General features: G+C 35.0%; 1 protein-coding gene across 2 annotated transcripts in view; it reads left to right on the forward strand.

Moving 5' to 3' along the window:
• Positions 1 to 16,274, forward strand: part of LOC311283396 (complement C3-like) — a 207,675-nt gene extending 191,401 nt beyond the window's left edge. The window contains exons 37-41 of one of the 2 annotated variants that reach the window (XM_084397761.1): positions 10,577 to 10,666; positions 10,877 to 10,957; positions 12,394 to 12,477; positions 12,775 to 12,910; positions 15,363 to 16,274. In XM_084397761.1, the coding sequence (XP_084253887.1) occupies positions 10,577 to 10,666; positions 10,877 to 10,957; positions 12,394 to 12,477; positions 12,775 to 12,910; positions 15,363 to 15,504 (533 nt within the window). In that variant the 3' untranslated portion in view covers positions 15,505 to 16,274. Of the gene's footprint in view, positions 1 to 10,576; positions 10,667 to 10,876; positions 10,958 to 12,393; positions 12,478 to 12,774; positions 12,911 to 15,362 lie in introns of those variants that run through there. The other variant, XM_084397762.1, reaches the window with a different exon arrangement.
• The last annotated feature ends 2,667 nt before the right edge of the window (positions 16,275 to 18,941 follow it).

The following is an 18,941-nucleotide window of genomic DNA, read 5'->3' on the forward strand; positions in this document are numbered from 1 at the left end:
TTTATCTTCAGTTGATTTCATCTAAGGCAGTGGCTGGAAGTAGTTCTTTCTTTTTCTCAAGAAAAAAACAACTCACCTATGCTGTAAACACATAGAGAGCCCTATCAGCAGGCAGTATTATTTAAGGTTAAAAATAACTCAAATTAAATATAATGCGTTTTTTTTATTATTATAATAACAACTTTATTTAATGATATCAGTAAAAATATAATAAATATGTAATATAGTACACATATTTAGCAAAATACTCTCTATAGCTCCTTTTTTCCAGCCAACTAACGTGCTATAGCCTATTATGGTCATTAAATGGCTTTCCTGAGGTAAATGTTATGTGACATAATTGTTCTCCAGCTGTTTTATTGACCCCTTTGTTTGATTGATTGGTCAGTATTATGTATGAGGTATATACATTTCAGTATGTTGTACTGTATCTTTCAACAGTGTTAATTCGTGTTTATTTACTACTAGTGCAAAATACCCGTGAAAAATCCGTTTTTGTGTGTGTTTTTAGTAATTGTTGGTTTGGTGTGTTTGTGTGCTCATTGTTACTATTACACAGCAAAAGTTCAGTGACAATTTTATTTGTGCATGGTAGAAAGCACAAAGTGAACTCTGAGAAAACGCTATACTTGAGCAAACAGTTTGTGAATAGGCTACTACAAATGATGCCCGTGAAAGAGACTGTGAACGCACTGAATATGATATGTTTAGCTGGTGAATAGCATAGGCTACTATTACACAATAGCGATAACGTTAAGCGCACCAGAATGAAATATAATATTCAGAAGTAACCAATATTCAGAAGTAAACAGCATAGCTGACTTACAGATTCAGATAACATCCACAGATGAATAAGCGCGTCGTGATTCAGGGAGTAGTGCAAAGTGCCCGTGCAAAATCAGTTTTTGTGTGTGTTTTTAGTAATTGTAGTAATGCTACGCTTGAGCAAACAGTTTGTGAATAGGCTACTACAAATGATGGCTGTGAATAAAATATAATATTCAGAAGTAAACAGTGTAGCTGACAGAGTGTTTATGTCAGAATGTTTATTTTTAAACCACAACCTTCTTGGGGCTTCTTTGACCGATACAACCCTCTAATGTCAGAATGTTTATTTTTAAACCACAACCTTCTGAGTGCTTCTTTTACCGATATATTTAACGATATCTTTTGCATTTCTCATCCAAACAACGTCAAACTTGGCACTGCACTTACTCGTGCCCGTAGCAAGACACCTGTCGAGTTTGAAATCCATCTGACTAACGGTTCGAGAGATATGCGAATAACAGACACACACACACACACACACACACAGACAGTAGACTAAAAAAGTAGAAAGCACACAGTGAACTCCGAGAAAACGCTATGCTTGAGGAAACAGTTTGGGAATAGGCTACTACAAATGATGGCCATGAAAGAGACTGTGAACGCATTTAATAGGATATGTTTAGTTGGTGAATAGCATAGGCTACACTGTAAAAAAAAATCCTAATTTTACAGAAAATAACTGTGATTTTTTTACGATCATTTTCTTTCATTTTAAATTGTACTCAAAACACTGATAAATTTTTTTTTACAAATAATATCTGTAAAATAAAAATTCAGCTGTTATTTTAGGTATTGTGACATTAATGACAAATTACAGTAATTCACACTTTTTATACAGAAAATGTATTGTATTTTTCATACAGTATTTTTTCTGTTTTCTTAAATTACATAAAAATGTATGTAAAATTACAAATATAATCTGTAATTTAACAGAAAGAAAACAGTTAAATGATAAAATGGTCAAATGACTGTCAGCTCCCCAAAAAACTGTAAAACATCCTAAATTAAATAAACTGAAAAACACTGTTATTTCACAGGTATTTCCTGAATAATCACGATCAAAAACCTTCATTGTAAAAAAAATCGTAAAAAAGGGTCAAATGACTGGCAGCTGCGGCTGCCAAACAAAAACCTTAAAATTAAAGTCAAATATGGTAATTTAAATAAACCGAAAAAACACTGTTATTTCACAGGTATTTCCTGCATTATTATAATCAAATACCTTCATTGTAAAACAATCGTAAAAAAAGGGTCAAATGACTGGCAGCTGCGGCTGCCAAACAAAAACCCTAAAATTAAAGTAAAATATGGTAATTTAAATAAATTGTAAAAAACTTTAAAATAAATGTGATGTCACCATGATTGAGATCAGTGTCTGCTTTAGTTGGGCTCATGACTTCAATATTTAACTTGTGTTTTTCTTTGGCTGTTTTAACTGTGTCTTTGATGCACATTTGTTATAGCAATAAAAGCTGGAGAAAATTTCAAATGATTTTGGTCATTCTTTGATGATGTCATCATATGATGGCTTGATTCTCTGTTATGACAGTCAAAAATATGAATATATTAGCTTAGATTACATGTAGATGGAATTTAGCTTTATACAAAGTCTATAATGTCATAATTTCTCACATGCATATATTTTTTTACAATCGTAATAATTCAGGAAATAGCTGTAAAATAACAGTGTTTTTCTGTAAAACATTTAAGGAAAATTTCTGTAAAAGTTTTTTGCACTTCTAAAATAGGATATTTTACTTTATTTTTACGGTTTTTGTTTGACAGCCGCAGCTGACAGCTTTAAAATAAATTTGATGTCACCATGATTGAGATCAGTGTCTGCTTTAGTTGGGCTCATGACCCGTGAGTTTTTAACATTAGTTTTCTCTGGCTGCTTTAACTGTGTATTTAATACACATTTGTTATAGCAATAAATGCAGGAGAAATATCAGATGATCTTGATCATTCATCAGTGATGTTACAGTCATCGTGATGATCTGATTCACTGATATGACAGCCAAATCTCTGAATATATTAGCTTTGATTACATAATATGTAGATGGAATTTAGCTTTATACAGTCTATAATGTCATAATTTCTCACATTATCCTTGGCAACAATATTGTAATAATCTGAAATTTAAAAAGATATATATTATATGGAAAAAGATTTGAGCTGGTAAATTTTTATTTTTTTGTAGTATAGACATCAAGAATCAACATATGAATCTCAACAATGGTGACAACCAACAAAGCCTTTTTGTGACTTTATAGTAGTTCAGATTTTTTTTCGTTGTCACCATTGTTGTGATTCATACGCTGATTATTGATGTCTGAGTGAGTCTATATAATCCTGTCAAAACATTTTCTGTATAATGACTTCATAAAATCTGAGTATCACAGGGTTAAATAGCAGTTTTATCATGCAAAAATGAACAACTACTTTTTAATTACTTAATCAGATATTACACTTCAGGTGGTATCAATGAAGCAGGACACTACATGATGACTATTATCACTAAAAAGAGACCAACATCATCTGATCTGAGTTTCTCTTGGATTCCTACCATAACATGCATCAAACACACACAGTTAAAGCAGCCAGAGAAAAACTTAAGTAAAACACTAAAAGGTCAAGAGCCCAACTAAAACAAACACTAATCTCCATCATGGTGACATCAAACTTTATTCTTTTCAATAAAACTTCAACTTCTAAACCTCTGTTAATTCTCAATAAGAATGTTAGTATGAAAGAAATAAAGTCTGGATTGTAATAAGTGAAGATGCTGAGATCCTGTTAGTGTTTAATGTTCTGTTGGGGTTTAAAGTGTTTCTGTATGGTGTGTTTCGTGTGTCACCATTGTGTTGAAGAGTAGAGCCTGAGCTTCAGTCCAGGATGAGCAGAGAAACACTGATGAAATGCTGCGTGTTGCTTTATTTAACTGACAGTAACTGTGTAGTTGCTGATGTAGTGACGTATAGTCACAGCAAATCATGCATATAACTAACTGCATGTTTTTCAGTAAAAAATCAGAAAAAATGTGAATTAACTGTGTTTTAACTGTGTGTTTCTGTTAAAAAAGATTAATGAAGATTTCTGTAAAAGTATTTTGCACTTATTTAAATTATGATATTTTACATTAATTTTACGGGTTTTGTATGGTAGCCATTGCTGACAGTCATTTGACTGTTTTTTATGGGATTTTTTTGCAATGAAGGTGTTTGATCGTAATAATTCAGGAAATAGCTGTAAAATAACAGTGTTTTTCCGTAAAACATTTAAGGAAAATTTCTGTAAAAGTTTTTTGCACTTAATTTAAATTAGGATATTTTACTTTATTTTTACGGTTTTTGTTTGGCAGCAGTAGCTGACAGTCAATGACTGTTTTTTTACGATTTTATTTTTTACAATGTACTATTACACAGTAGCGATAACGTTAAGCGCACCTGAATGAGATATAATATTCAGAAGTAAACAGCATAGCTGACTTACAGATTCAGTTAACATCCACAAATGAATAAGCGCGTCGATTTAAACAGAAAATAGTGATAATATTTTATTATTGACTATAAATGACTGTTTTCCAAGATGACGAATGCCTGTAAACGCGTAATGTACTGTCTTTATAAAGTATCTTCTTATTAAACTGTCTGTACACTTACAAAGTTCTCAATGCTTCGGTTTGCATGTAGGGACCCTCATGTGAAATCAAGGAAGTGATTGAATTGAAATATTTTGTTGTCATTGTAGACTCTAAGCTTAAGTTTAATGCCCCTATTCAGGGCTCCAAACTGCGACTAAAATGGTCGCATTTGCGACCAAATATATTTATTTGCGAGTGAAATTTCTGTCAAGGTCGCCATTGGTGACAATACAAATTTACTCCCTTTGATTGTAAAATTTGCATCCTACGTGCATGTTTTATAACCAGTAGCCTATCGCTTCATTTGTTTTGTTAACGTCATGAAATCAGATGCTTTGTGTGAACGTCACTGAGTGAAAGCACCAAAATATGAACGGGTAAAGAGAATGTCACCTTTCCTGACTTCTTCAAGCAATCCTCATCTCTGTCAATCACCAGCACGGATGACACTCCTGCTAACAAAAAAACAGGCTCCAGCAGCTGTGCCAGCACAAGCGCGCTAGAGAACACTAGAGACACAGGGATTCATCTTTCCGCATCAGTCAATGAACACCGTGCCGAAAGATATTTCAAAACGTCCTGGATTCAGGAGTTTTCTTGGCTGAGGTATGATCACGAGACACAAAAAATGTTTTGTGACTTTTGTTCAAGAGCGGGCAAAGAAATAGCGGGGAAAAGGGAGTTCACTACAGGAACTAACCATTTCAAAAAAAGAGACTGTGAGAAAACACAGGGATAGTAACAAGCATAAAAATGCACGTGATCACATAATCGCGAAGAATGCTCCACAGACTACACCGTTAGCACGTGCAGTTTGTCGTGCATGCGAGCTGCGGGACGAAAAGAAATTTAACACAGCCTATATGATCGCACGGGAAGAGCTGCCGTTCAATAAATTTAGTTCACAGATATTATTAATGAGAAAAAACGGACTTGATGTGAGCAAAACGTATGATAACGACACATCTTGAGCTGAGTTTGTAGGATGCATTGCAGATGAGCTCAAAGAACAAGCACTGACAGACGCACAGACAGCTAATTACATCTCCATTATCACTGACTGTGGCACAGACGTTTCTGGGAAAGACAACGTTATTGCATACTGCAGGCACATTTCTGCAGGTGTGGCAGTGAACAGGTTTATTGGTTTTAACTGAGCTTGAACACTGCCATGCACATGGAGAATTAGATAAAATAAAATGCTTGTTTAGTGATGCTAAACAAACTGATCGTGATTGGTGTCAGAGGAAGATTACTGCATTTGGAGCAGATGGGGCTGCCGTTAACATGGGCGCTCGAGGAGGAGTAGGTGCTCTCTTAAGAGAAGAAATAGGACAGCACATTCTTTCCTTTCATTGTATGCCACACAGACTGGAATTAGCCATGCTGGATGTTCAGAAGTCTGTTCCAATGATTGAAAATGTCTATGACTTGCTGCAGCTAATATGGAAAACATACCATTTTAGCCCCAAAAGCAAGCGTGAGTTGAAAGCCATTGGCATGGAGTTAGGCTGTGCCATACGAACACCTTCTGCTGTGAAGACCCAGCGCTGGCTGCCTCACATTTACAGAGCCCTTTCTGTTTTTCTTGCATCTGACCAGGCCAGGGCCAGTACACAGCTGTGCACTTCCACATGCAACACCTTGCTGCCTCATCCAAAAACACTGAAATAACAGGAAGAGCACACAGCAAAAACTCCAGTGTTAAATTAACACTCCTGGGAGTGTATATGAGTCCACACTCAAGAGTGTAAAGTGTTAAAATATGAGTGTTAAATTAACACTCAAGAGTGTTAAAGTTAATGAGATAATTAAGTGATTGATTGAGTGATAATTGAGCATTATTGAAGACACCTGATGTTAACAAGCAGAATCACTGAAGGAGAAAATCACAAATTGTAAGTTACCATTATAGTGATCAGTGTTTGTTTTAGTTGGGCTCTTGACCCTTATATGTTTACTTTAAATTTTGTTTGGCTGTTGTATCTGAGTTATAACTGACAGATGAACAAAGAAAAAAAAAGTGATCTGATGGTGTTGGTTATATTATGTTATAATCATCATTTGAACTTGATCACTGAACTCATTAAGACCCTTATTTCTGATGTAGATTTATGTTGTTGATTACAGAATAACTGTGATTCTGCATAAATATCCAGAATTTTAGATGTAATACAAAAGATTTCTTAAAAGTTGTTTGAGTCTTGTGCTTCAGAAGAACTCGCTTATTCTACCTCAGGCTAAAGCAGCTATTGATTCCTGTGTTTGTACAATCAAGGGAATGAAGGACAAACCAGTGAGAAATGGAAAGTTGGAGGAATTTCTCAGTCACACAAACTTAAATTCAGTTGCTCAGCATGAAAATGTGGTGCAGCAGGACAAAGCCCAAAGAGAAAAACAGACCAGAAGGCAGAAAAAAGCAGCCTCATCTGACTACGTGGGCATTTCCTTTCAAAACATACAGCTGAAAGGCTGTGATCTCCAAGGTTTCAGTGAAGAACTAAACCACCTCATTGATGAAACTGTAGACATTACAGTTAAGGAGCTTGAAAGGAGGTTTGAAATAATGAGAGACAACACACAGCACAAAAACACACAAGGGACAGAGATCATTCAATGCTTCTCAATCTTTTGTCATGATTCTTGGCCAAACGACATCTACACTTTTGGGGTAAATGAAATTGACACACTGCTGAAATGGTATCAAGACATCTTGCTGAAAAATGGATGTGACATCACTGCTGTACAGGCAGAATGGAGATTGTTGAAAACCCTTGTTAAAGGAGTTTTCAGATAAATCCTATTGCAGCTTGTGGGAAGTCCTACTAACAAAAGAACCCTACTGCACAGATTTCCAGAATGTTTTGCATCTAGTTGAGATAATGCTTGTCCTACCAATTTCGGCTGCTCAGTGTGAACGTGGCTTTTCAGCTCAAAACAGGATAAAATCTAAAGTACGCAATTCACTCCATGTGTCAACCTTGGAAGATTTGATCAGGATCAGCACTGAAGGCCCATCACTTGAACAGTTTGATCCTGAACCATGTGTCAAACGCTGGCTTTCTGCAAAAAAGAAGAGGAGACGGCCAAACTACACTCAGTGGCCAAGTGATATGGACATAATCATGGTCAGTGGCAGTGACACTGGCTCAGATTCTGCGTAAATTTTTTTTATTTCACTGTATATAGTTCATAAGTCGGAAGAGACATTCAGTTCCCAAATAAGCTTCAGTTCCCAGAACATTCACAAGATGAAAATGCTGAAACTGTAAGAAGAGGAGAGACATGCACACAACAGGGTGACTAAAAGTAAGTGCATTGTTATGTGGCTCTTAAAAAAATGATTTGGCGCCTGTTTTTTCCCCTATGGCTCCTTAATTGATTTTTTTTGTTTGGAGCCCTGCTATTAAGAAAATGTCTAAAGGCCTGTACACCAAGGACGATAACGATAAAGATAAAGATATAGGATAGTTCTAAAAATCGTTCTCATATGTTAAAGAATAGCAGAGTTCACACCACAGCTATAACGATAAGGATATGCCTATAGAGAAATGATATCGTTGGGATCACTTTCGGGACGATTTATTTATTTATTTATTTTCAGCTGTTGAACGATAAAACACTGACAGCCAATCAGAATCCAGTCTAATTTAAAGTCTCGCGGACATTGCAGTGAAGTTAATCGCCGAGGTCCAGAAAAAGTCCAACAATGTTCGACAAGTCAAGCCCCTTTTCAAGAAAATTGATTATGAAACAATCGTTCATACCCTCTGAATAAATGGTGAGAAGTATTACCTCAGGTATCCAGCGCTCATTTCGACAACATTGGCTGTTTCTCAATTCCAAGAACGCAGAGAACGGACTTGTGTTCTCGTGGAGACCGGTCTTGCCAAGCTTCCTTGGAAGAACGAACTCGGAACCGGCCGCAATGACTTCTGGGACACCAGGCGAGTACTAGCTCAAGTCTGCATTCGATGCATCCTCGGTATCAAGAACACATCCGGGTTCTTTCATGCGTCCTCTGTACTTGCGTTCTTGAGAATTGGGTCTGAACTTCGACGGTTAATGATGAAGTAAAACGAGAACACAAGGACGCAAGATCGCTGAAGAACGCATATTGAGAAACACCCATTGTCTTCCTTGAAAAACTGTTAGGTGTTGTTTTTACTCCACTATATTGACTACGTCAGCTAAATTCACCATTAGATGATTAGATCGATTAGCCTACTCTAGCTTCACTCAAAACATAGCATGCTGAGGACATCTGCTGGTTAAAGCCGTGTAAATGCAACAAGAACAGCAAAAACATGTTCAATGACGTTGTACACACTAATGGGTCAGAAACAAATGAAATGGCATCATTGTCAAATTGTTAAAAGTATTATTTGTTAAGTTTTGATAATTTTATAACCTGCTGTGGGTCAATCATCCTTTTCAGTGAAAGGTTCACTTCTATGGAACACCATGCCTGTAGATTTAAAGTTGCAATCAGAACTCAGTTTTCTCTACAAAGCTGAAACAATGGCTGAAGTCTTTACAGCAATGTGAACACTGAGTACTTTAGGCTTATTCAGGTTAAGTGTTTTTTTTTTTTTTTTTATGTAGGATAATTTATATTTTATGTTTGTGACTGTGTATATATATGTGCTAAGTCAATATGCTATTGTTTGATAGGTACAACATATAAACACCATAGTCTTTTGTATGTGTATTTGTATTTGTTTTGTTCCTTATTATTTTATGTAAAGGAAAGGTAAAACTTTTTTTTATGATTTACTCATCTGCCACAATAATGTCTTCAAATGATACTCATTTGTGAGCTTTTCTCAGCAGATATTGTTATATAATATTTCTTGAAATTAGCATTTTTAATGAATTGACCTCACTGCATTAAATCTCTCTCTCAAATTCAAATTCAAAGGGGCTTTATTGGCATGAAAGTTTTTGAAACAATGTTGCCAAAGCATATACAAAATATACAAATAAAATATATACGCAATATATACAAATATAATAAAACAGTTATATGAACAATAAAAATAAAATAATATATATATATATATATATATATATATATATATATATATATATATATTCTTTTTTTACTATATATAAGTTATGAAACTTAACACAATGTTTGGATATATTTGTGTGTGTGTGTGTGTGTGTCGGTCACTCACTGCCCCTCAGGTTGTGGCATGTTTGTACATATTGGGCAGCAAGATAAGTTCTGTCTCCTTCTCCCAGGCGAAAGTTTAATTTAGAAATTTCATTCAGGTCTTTGAAATTTGGGATTATATAGTTAAATTTGTTAAAGTAAAGGTGTCTTTGTGTCTTTGAACGCTTCACATTGTAGGAGAAAGTGCATCTCTGTCTCAACCTCACCTGTCAAACAGTGATCACACGTTCTGGTTTCTTTTGGTTGCCATGATTTTTTGTGTCTTCCTGTTTCAATTGCCAATTTGTGATCACTGAGCCTGTACCTGGTTAGGATCTGTCTCTGCTTTCTATCTCTGACAGTAGAGAGATTTTCTGCTAATTTATAATCTCTTTTTAGGGACATTCTAGTCTACTTTGGCTTTTAGTTTCTTCTTTCCAATGTTCCAGATAGGTTTCTTTGCATTGTGCTATGATTTGCTTGACTCTGATTGGTGTTTGGAAGGCAGTGCTGTTCTGAGGCTGCTCAGACTGTCTCTGACGTGGGTCAGTTTGCCTCAGTACCAACTGACATAGGGGACTCTTTTCTGGGCTCAGCTCTTGGGTTCGGAGGGCTTTGGGGTGAAGTGTGTCTTGGGGGCTGGATTTCAGGTGGTTAAAAAAGTTGAGTGTTCTCTTTTGGATGTTAATTATCAGTGGGTATCTGCCTAATTCTGCTCTGCATGCATTTGTTGGTGTGTTTCTGTGTACGTGTAAAATGTATCTGCAAAATTCTGCATGAAGAGATTCTGTTGGGTGTTTGTCCCAACGGGTATAGCTCTGATGACTGAGCTCTCTCTCTCTCTATCTATCTCTCTCTCTCTCTCTCTCTCTCTCTCTCTCTCTCTCTCTCTCTCTCTCTCTCTCTCTCTCTCTCTCTCTCTCTCTCTCTCTCTCTCTCTCTCTCAGATGCACGCTGTATGAAGTTCTACCACCCTGAAAGGGCAGGTGGCGCTATAGACAGACTGTGTAAGGGAGACATGTGCATTTGCGCAGAAGGTATAAACACACACAAATAATAATATAAAGTGACCATATCCTGAACTTTTGTAGTATTTGATTTGGTTACCTTCAGTCTACTTGTAATTTTAAACATTGTTATGTTTTTATTTTTATTTTTGAATGTGAATGTGAATGAGGAAACAAACAAAAATATTTATGTGTGTGTGTGTGATTACAAGTGTGCATTAATAACTTCTCTGAACGCAGAAAACTGCACTTTCCAGAAGAAAAACAAAGTCGATGAAAATGATCGTATGAATAAATCGTGTGAAGCTGGCATGGATTATGGTAGGTTATTTAATTGTCATGACTGTTATACTTTCATAAATCAAGAATTCATTATTTACTCCCCCATGTTGTTGTAAACCTGCATGATCCGGTTATTTTTCAGTGGAACTCAAAAGGAATTGTTGCACGCTGCTCTTTTTATAGTTAACAACTGCATTAAAGGGTCAGTTCAGCCAAAAATGAAACTTCTGTCATTAATTACTCTCCATCATGTTGTTCCAAACCCATAAGACTTGTTCATCTTCGGAACACAAATGGAAATATTTGTAATAAAGTCTGAGAGATTTCTGTCCATCCATTGACAGCTACGTGTAGCACATTAGCTCAAAAGGAAAATAAGTATAATTAATTATAACAAATGACCTAGTTCCGTCATTAAACATTAGATGGCACAGGCTAATAGATCTTTAACTAATTTGGTAGCAATCACATCATTATCTACATAGCACAGCTGATTGGTTGCGGTTGCATCAGTAGCCAATAAACTGTGGCTCAACATTTAAACAAATACCGGTTGTGTTGCTGTTACCAGTCTAGAGTCCGCTTTCAGAAACCCTCCACCCTCCCCAGCTCCACTTGTACAGATCTACTATGAGGGTTCATTCATGTATGTTACATGTGCAGCAGCAGCATTATGTCTTACAGGCTCACAGGAATGTCTGTGAGTGTATTGGCAGTGTGTGTTGATTGATGTTTATGTGTGAATAAAAGCCTAACTCAAATCTTTTCAGCATATGAAGTGATTGAGTCTCTTCAGAAAATTTGGACTAAACCGTTCATTTCATATGAATAAGTTTTACAATCTATTTATGAGTTTTAAGCGTCAAGTGGTAGTTGTGTAGCCTGTCAACAGAGGAACAGAAAGCTCTCAGATTTAATCAAAAATATCTTCACTTGTCTTCCGATGATGAACGAAAGTCTTACGGGTTTGTAACGACATGAGGGTGAGTAAGTAATGACAGAATTTTTTGCAAAAAAAAAAAAAAAGTCGGCACACTGTTGCTCACAAACCAGTTAACCAAAAAAGATGTGATGTGTTCACTTTTCATAGTGATAATTTCTGTTAAGCTCCAAAAATAGCAAACTTTGTGAGAGCAACAGACCCAAATTTCACTTTTAAATCACTGTAAATATATTAAATATTAAATATTCCCTTCAAGTGAGTTGTTAACTCAAGAACCATTGGAGCCAATTCATCCAGTGAGCAGTCTGATCACATGAAGTTTTTCTTTTTCCAATGGGAAATATCTTAGTTTTTGTTGTCAGAAGTCAGAGGTCTGGAACAACATGATGTAAATGATGACAATGTGCCTATTTGAGTGAACTATTCATTTAACCCCTGTGTAAATTAATTTTTTTTTTTTTTTTTTTCTGCCACCAAAATCCATTCTAATCAGTTATTATGCCAGTAACAATATTACACTTATGTTTGACAGTTTATAAAGTCTCAGTGGATAAGATGGATCTGGCACAGGACTCTGACATCTATCACTTGAAGGTGGACCAGGTGCTGAAAGAAGGTACGGTTCATTATTCTCTCCATGCTACTCCACAGATCATACTTATGAGCATTGAGAATAGCTGGATGGCTGAAACGTCTGCTCTTGCTCTATTAAAATAATTGATTCTTTTTGTTAAAGACTTTGTCTAGTTTTTTCAGAGTGCGAACCATCTACAGTTACTCCACAGATCATGAAATGCATATGAAATTAGTCTGATTCTTGTTAAATGCAGTTTTTTCTCTCTGACACATATTCAGCATGAGGCTAATATGAATTGTAGTGAAAGTGTGTCCTAAACACTGTTCTGTCCTGTAGGCACTGATGATGATGTTGAGGGGGAAGTCAGACAATTTTTGGGTCGTCCCGGTTGCAGAGAACATTTGGGATTGGTAGAAGGCAAGTCGTACCTCATCATGGGCAAATCCGAAGACGTGCCAAAGCTAGGAGGAACGTAAGTGTCCACTCTGTGTCTGTAAATTACAGGATTTGCCTGAGCTTTATGTATTTAAAGTCTGCAGAATGTTGTTCATGGCTCAATGTTGGGACAGTTGTTTTTTGTCAAAATGCATTTTATATAACCTAGAATAGACTTGAACAAAGACTTCAATAAACTTGAATAAATAAAGACAATTATCTCTTTCCCCTCCAGTTTTTATTTATTTATTTATTTAAGTTGGCTGTTCCCTCGAGCATTTTTGATCATTTTCCCAAACATTTCATGCCCCAAGAATATTTTGTTGAATGAATATCTGAACATGCAATATACATAAACAACAACAACAACAACAACAAACCCTCTGCCTTTAAACCAAAAGCCAATTTTATTCTAGCTGTATGTATTCTTTATCAACACTTGTGTGTTGGTAAGTTTAATGTAAAAAAAAAAAGTAAAATTTTGAGCAAAAAGCAGAGAAAATCTCGTTTTTGTCAGATTGGATTCAGAACGATGATCAAAACACAGATGGAGTAGATCGAGTCCATCAACAGCCCTAAAGCTTCACAGTCGTTTCCTCTTTAAGGGTCAACATTTCATTCAGTAACATTAGCCAGTTTTGAATAATATGCTGTTTAATGTTGGTGATCACGTTATTTAACATATGATTACATATGATATCGCTTCTTCTCCTGTGTTTTGATCAGGAGATTGTCTACTCTGAAAGAGTTAAAAATAAAATGACTTGAATTCAAATCTCCTGTGATGAACATGGGTTTAAGTTATTTTGATTATTTTTGTGGGGTTTAAAGTAAAAAAATTATAGGTGGTATATACGGTTACTCTTTCCCCCGCCATTGACGGAATTTTCCAGCAATCCATGTTTTCACTGTTATATGGTAGGGGGCGCTATTGTGCATCTGAAAGAGTACAGAATCTCCTGATCAAAACACAGGCGAAGAAGAAAGAAAAACAAGCAATAGAAGCATTGCTTACGCACATGTAAGCTAACGGGATCATAAACATTACATAGCATATAAATCAAAACTGCCTAACATTTCCGAATGAAACGTCGACCCAGTACGAGCTGTGGGACTGTGAAAGCATTAGGGGTGTTGATGATTATTAGGGGCATTATAAGGCTGTAAAAATGAATACGCTGTATCTACTCAATAAAATTGTGGCAATAGATTACGAGCATTATATTTCTAACTTTTACAATATAATCCAAACAATTTCTTAAAGTTTTTAGACACTCAGACATCAAGAATCAGCCTGTGAATCTCAACAATGGTGACAATTATAAAGCATGTTGCAGTGCATTCTGGGTGCCACCAATCAAAACTCATTCATGGCTCCTATGATGCATTGCTGCATGAATAAATAATGAGCTTATGACCAGAGGTGATCTGTTTGTCACCATTGCTGAGATTCATACACTTATTCTTGATGTCTGTGTGTGCCTACATAAAACGTTTTTTATTAAGTTTTTATTTTTTATTATTGATTTCATTGAAAAGGCTAAAAATATTGTGATGTTCAAGGACCAGTGCTGCTATATAATTAATAAAGTAAACCTAACTCAGAAATTGGGCTCTATATGAGTTCAGTGATTCAGGTCTAATGATTGTGAAATAATGATTATGTTAAAAACACAACCAACACCATCAGATCACCTTTTCTCTTTGTTCATCTGGCTGTCATAATTCAGGTACAGCAGCCGAACACAATCTAGTCAATGATTTAAGGTCAAGAGCCCAACTAAAACACACACTGATCTCCATAATGGTGACTTTAATTATGGTTTTCTCCTTCAGTGATTCTGCTTGTTAACATCAGGTGTCTTCAATATTGGCAATAAAAAATAAAGAGTTCTTAATTCATCTTTGACGTCTGTCTGCTATTCAGATATTTTTTTTTCTACTAATTTTAAATGGTTAACTTTTAAGGAATTAATTTGATTAATTATTACTCAATTCTAATTTGTTAAATTTAATTAATAATATTGCTTGCAATATGTTGCCACAGTTTTATTGAGTAGATATAGCGTATTCATTTTACAGTGAAGGCTGTGAAAAATTAATATTGACATAAGTGAACACTTATATTTATTTAAAGACAAAAAAGCTATTTTGTTTTAAAATGTATGACAAACTTCAGTATGACGTAAACATTATGCAGGAGGCAATTACTTTTGACAAGAAAATCATGAACCTGAGAAGACTCCTTAGACACATATAACACATATTTTGACCTGTTATTAAAATACATGTTTGGTTCAGGTGAAACTGAGTGCGTATTAAATGTTTTTTTCAAAAATGTATAAAAACCAACAAGAATACAAAGAATCCTTTTTTATCACCTTGGACATCCTTATTGTTCATTGACCCTTACACAAATGTATACAGTGTAGTAGTTAACTTAAGTCAGTAATTTTGCCTGTTTTGACTTCTCTTGTCTGTTGTTTTAGTCTGCAGTATGTCTTTGGAGAGCGCACCTGGGTTGAATACTGGCCGACAAGAGAGGAAAGCCAAACTCGAGAATACAGGGATCAGTACATCGGCATCTCTACGCTCCTGGATAGCCTCCTCAGACACGGATGTGCTACATAATGTTGATTAAATATTCAAAATGTTGATTACAGGAAATTAAACATCCTCTCTTGCATACTCTCAATAAATCTTAAATAATATTGTTGGAGCTAAAAATAAAAATAAATAAATAAATGGTGACTTGAATTCATTTCAAGTTCAGTTTAGAATCCTGACTAACTAATACCTTGCAAGATTATTCTGATTACTTTTTCCAATCTGAATCACAAATCCAACATTATAATTAGTTTTGTGTGATATTTTAAATCTGTATCTCATTTTAATAATCATAAGAAACTTTAAAGGAGAATTTCTGGATATCTGAATAGGCTAAACATTCGAAAATAAATAAATGCGTTCAGATGATTATTCCTGGCATTTGCTTTCTGACAGGAGTTGATGTGGATGATAAAAGATATGGAAGAGGTATTGGGATAAATTACTTTCTAGAACATTCAAAAAGCAAAACCTCAGGAGGCCTGATGTGGAGCATCTCAAGTCTGGAAGCTTGTAGAAGAGGAATCTAACATCACACAGTCAGGAAACTGATGTATAAATAAACTGAATTAACGTTTTTTTGCCACGCATCACCACCAACAATGCTAAATCAAGACAGAATTTCATTTATAGTGATAATTGGTCATTTTGAATGGATGAATGAGGCATTTTGGCAAGATTTAAAAAAATTGATTGTTCATCGGATTAGTCCAAGATCTTAGGAGATTTGTCGCACTTGAACTTTGACTGGATTTGAGGAGTTTATGTGCTTGTAATAAAATTTTTAACAAATACTTCCCTCGCAGGGCAATTTGACTCCCATAGGAATGAATGGGAAATGGGATTTTATTTTTTATTGGTCAAAAAACAAAAAAATCTGGCACAATCCAGAACTCACACACACAAAGGAAGAAATTAAACTACACAGCAAAATCCCCAGTGTTAAATTAACACTCCTCAGTGTACAGTGTCCACACTACAGGGTGTTAAAATTAACACTGAAGCAGTGTTGAAGTTAATGAGATAATTAAGTTAACACTGAAGCAGTGTTGAAGTTAACGAGATAATTAAGTGATTAATTAAGTGATTGGCCATTAGTGGTGACACCTGATGTTAATAAGCAGATTCATTTGATGGAAAGAGAAAAAACAAGAACAGAAAAAAGAGAAACACAAGAACTACAACTGACTTCGAGTCATTACACATTGTTGCACTTATTATTACCAGTTTGACTTTATTTCTGTCATACATCGACAAAAGTTATTGAGATTCAACAGAAGTTTAGATGGTAATGTTTTATGGAATTTTTCATTTCAAGTTACCATTATGGTGGTCAGTGTTTGCGTTAGTTGGGCTCTTGAACCTTTACGAAAGATTTGGGGAGAAAAATGGGAACAGCCTAAAATAAAATAAAAGTATTTGTGGAAGAATATTCATTTGAATTGACTAATGATAGTGGAGGACTGCTCAAATGCGTAGTTTCATTGCACATATTATTTTTTCATTTTGTAACTTGCCCTCTGTGCCAAACCTTTTCTGAACGGCCTCCGCATCTTCTGAGTTTTTGCATCTACACTGTAAAAAAGAATACATTGATTTTATTGATATCTAATCAATAAAATTGAGGCAACAGATTACAAGCAATATTATTAATTAAATTTAACAAATTAGAATTGAGTAATAATTAATCCAATTAATTCCTTAAAAGTTAACCATTTAAAATGAGTAAAATTTACTAAATATATTTTATTGCCAACATTGAAGACACCTGGTGTTAACAAGCAGAATCACTGAAGGAGAAAACCATAATTAAAGTCACCATTGTGGTGATCAGTGTGTGTTTTAGTTGGGCTCTTGACCTTAAATCATTTACTTTAAGTTTTGTTTGCCTGCTGTACATGAGTTATAACAGCCAGATGAACAAAGAGAAAAGGTGATCTGATGGTGTTGTGTTTTCACATTATCATTATTTCACAATCATTTGACCTGAATCTCTGAACTCATATAATCTGAACTCGTGTTAATTTAACACTCATATTTTAACACTTTAACACTCTTGAGTCTGGAGCCATATAAACTCCCAGGAGAGTTCATTTAACACTGGAGTTTTTGCTGTGTGTATGTAAAGCGATGCAGAGATGATGGTGTTTTTATACTCAACAGGAGAGTAAGGTATTTTATTGAACAGATCTCTCTAACAGAGTTCACTGTAAAGCAAAATCTATTGTTACGATAATTTTATTATGGTTGTTGAAGAGCAGTGGAATTTATTTTCAAGGAAGACCTGTGTCTATCAATGGCTATCAGTAACGTCTTCATCTTATCAGCTTGAGATCCTTTCCATCTTAACTGGTTTATTCTCTTAAGCCTGAATGTTTTTGAGCAACAATGTCCATCCGCACAGTCACACAGAGTTACATAGTGCACATTTAATAATCTTACACAGAGATTTAACTTACTGATTATAAACAATGGGACTTTCTAATTTTGACATAATTCTTAATTAAGAAACTGTGACCATCCCAGGATCAGCAGTCTGCAAATTATATATAAAAATGTATTTTATTAATTTCTCATCTAATTTATTTAACCACATTTTTAAACAATTAATTATTTTAAATGTCTTCTTATATCAATTTATAAAGTGGTTTCTTTTATAAACAATTCTTTAAAGTTAATAAACTAGTTGTGCTCTAAACAATATATGTTTTCTATATTTTAATTTATATAAAGTTATATTTATACATTTATTTATGAATAAAAATATACTGAACTTATATTACATCCAGTGCATGTCCCAATGTGCAATAGCCTATATTGTCCCAAGATAGAAGTAATGGCAGGGTTATTCAGTATCTCTTAACTCATTGTGCCATTTATTTACAACTACAGTATGAATGAAGAGCTTTGAAACATCCCTCCATTCTCCAAACCGCTTGTCCTGTAGGGTTGCTGGAGTCTATTACTAGCGTCTCAGGCTGAAGAAGAGCTGGGAAACACACTGGACGGATGGCCAGTCCATCACTGCTTTGGAACATTTAAACCTCATTTACACAAAAACACTTGTGTTGTGCTGAAATGTACATCTTTGATATATATCCATGGCTATATACTGTTCAATAACCAGAGGTGGAGAGTCCAGGGGTCAGAAAGTAAAAGTCCTGCCATATATTTATTCCACCCATGAACTCACACAGCAAACACTCCAGTGTTAAATGAACTCTCCTGTGAGTTTATTTGGCTCCAGACTCAAGAGTGTTAAAGTTAATGAGATAATTAAGTGATTGTTTGAGTGATGATTGAGCATTATTGAAGACACCTGATGTTAACAAGCAGAATCACTGAAGGAGAAAATCTCTTTTTTAAATTGCCATTATGGTGATCAGTGTTTGCTTTAGTTGGGCTCTTGACCCTTAAACTAATAACTTTAGATTTTGTTTGGCTGTTGTATCTGGGTTATA

This window comes from Rutilus rutilus, assembly GCF_951802725.1.
Source record: "Rutilus rutilus genome assembly, chromosome: 2".
NCBI classification, from domain to species: Eukaryota; Metazoa; Chordata; class Actinopteri; order Cypriniformes; family Leuciscidae; genus Rutilus; species Rutilus rutilus.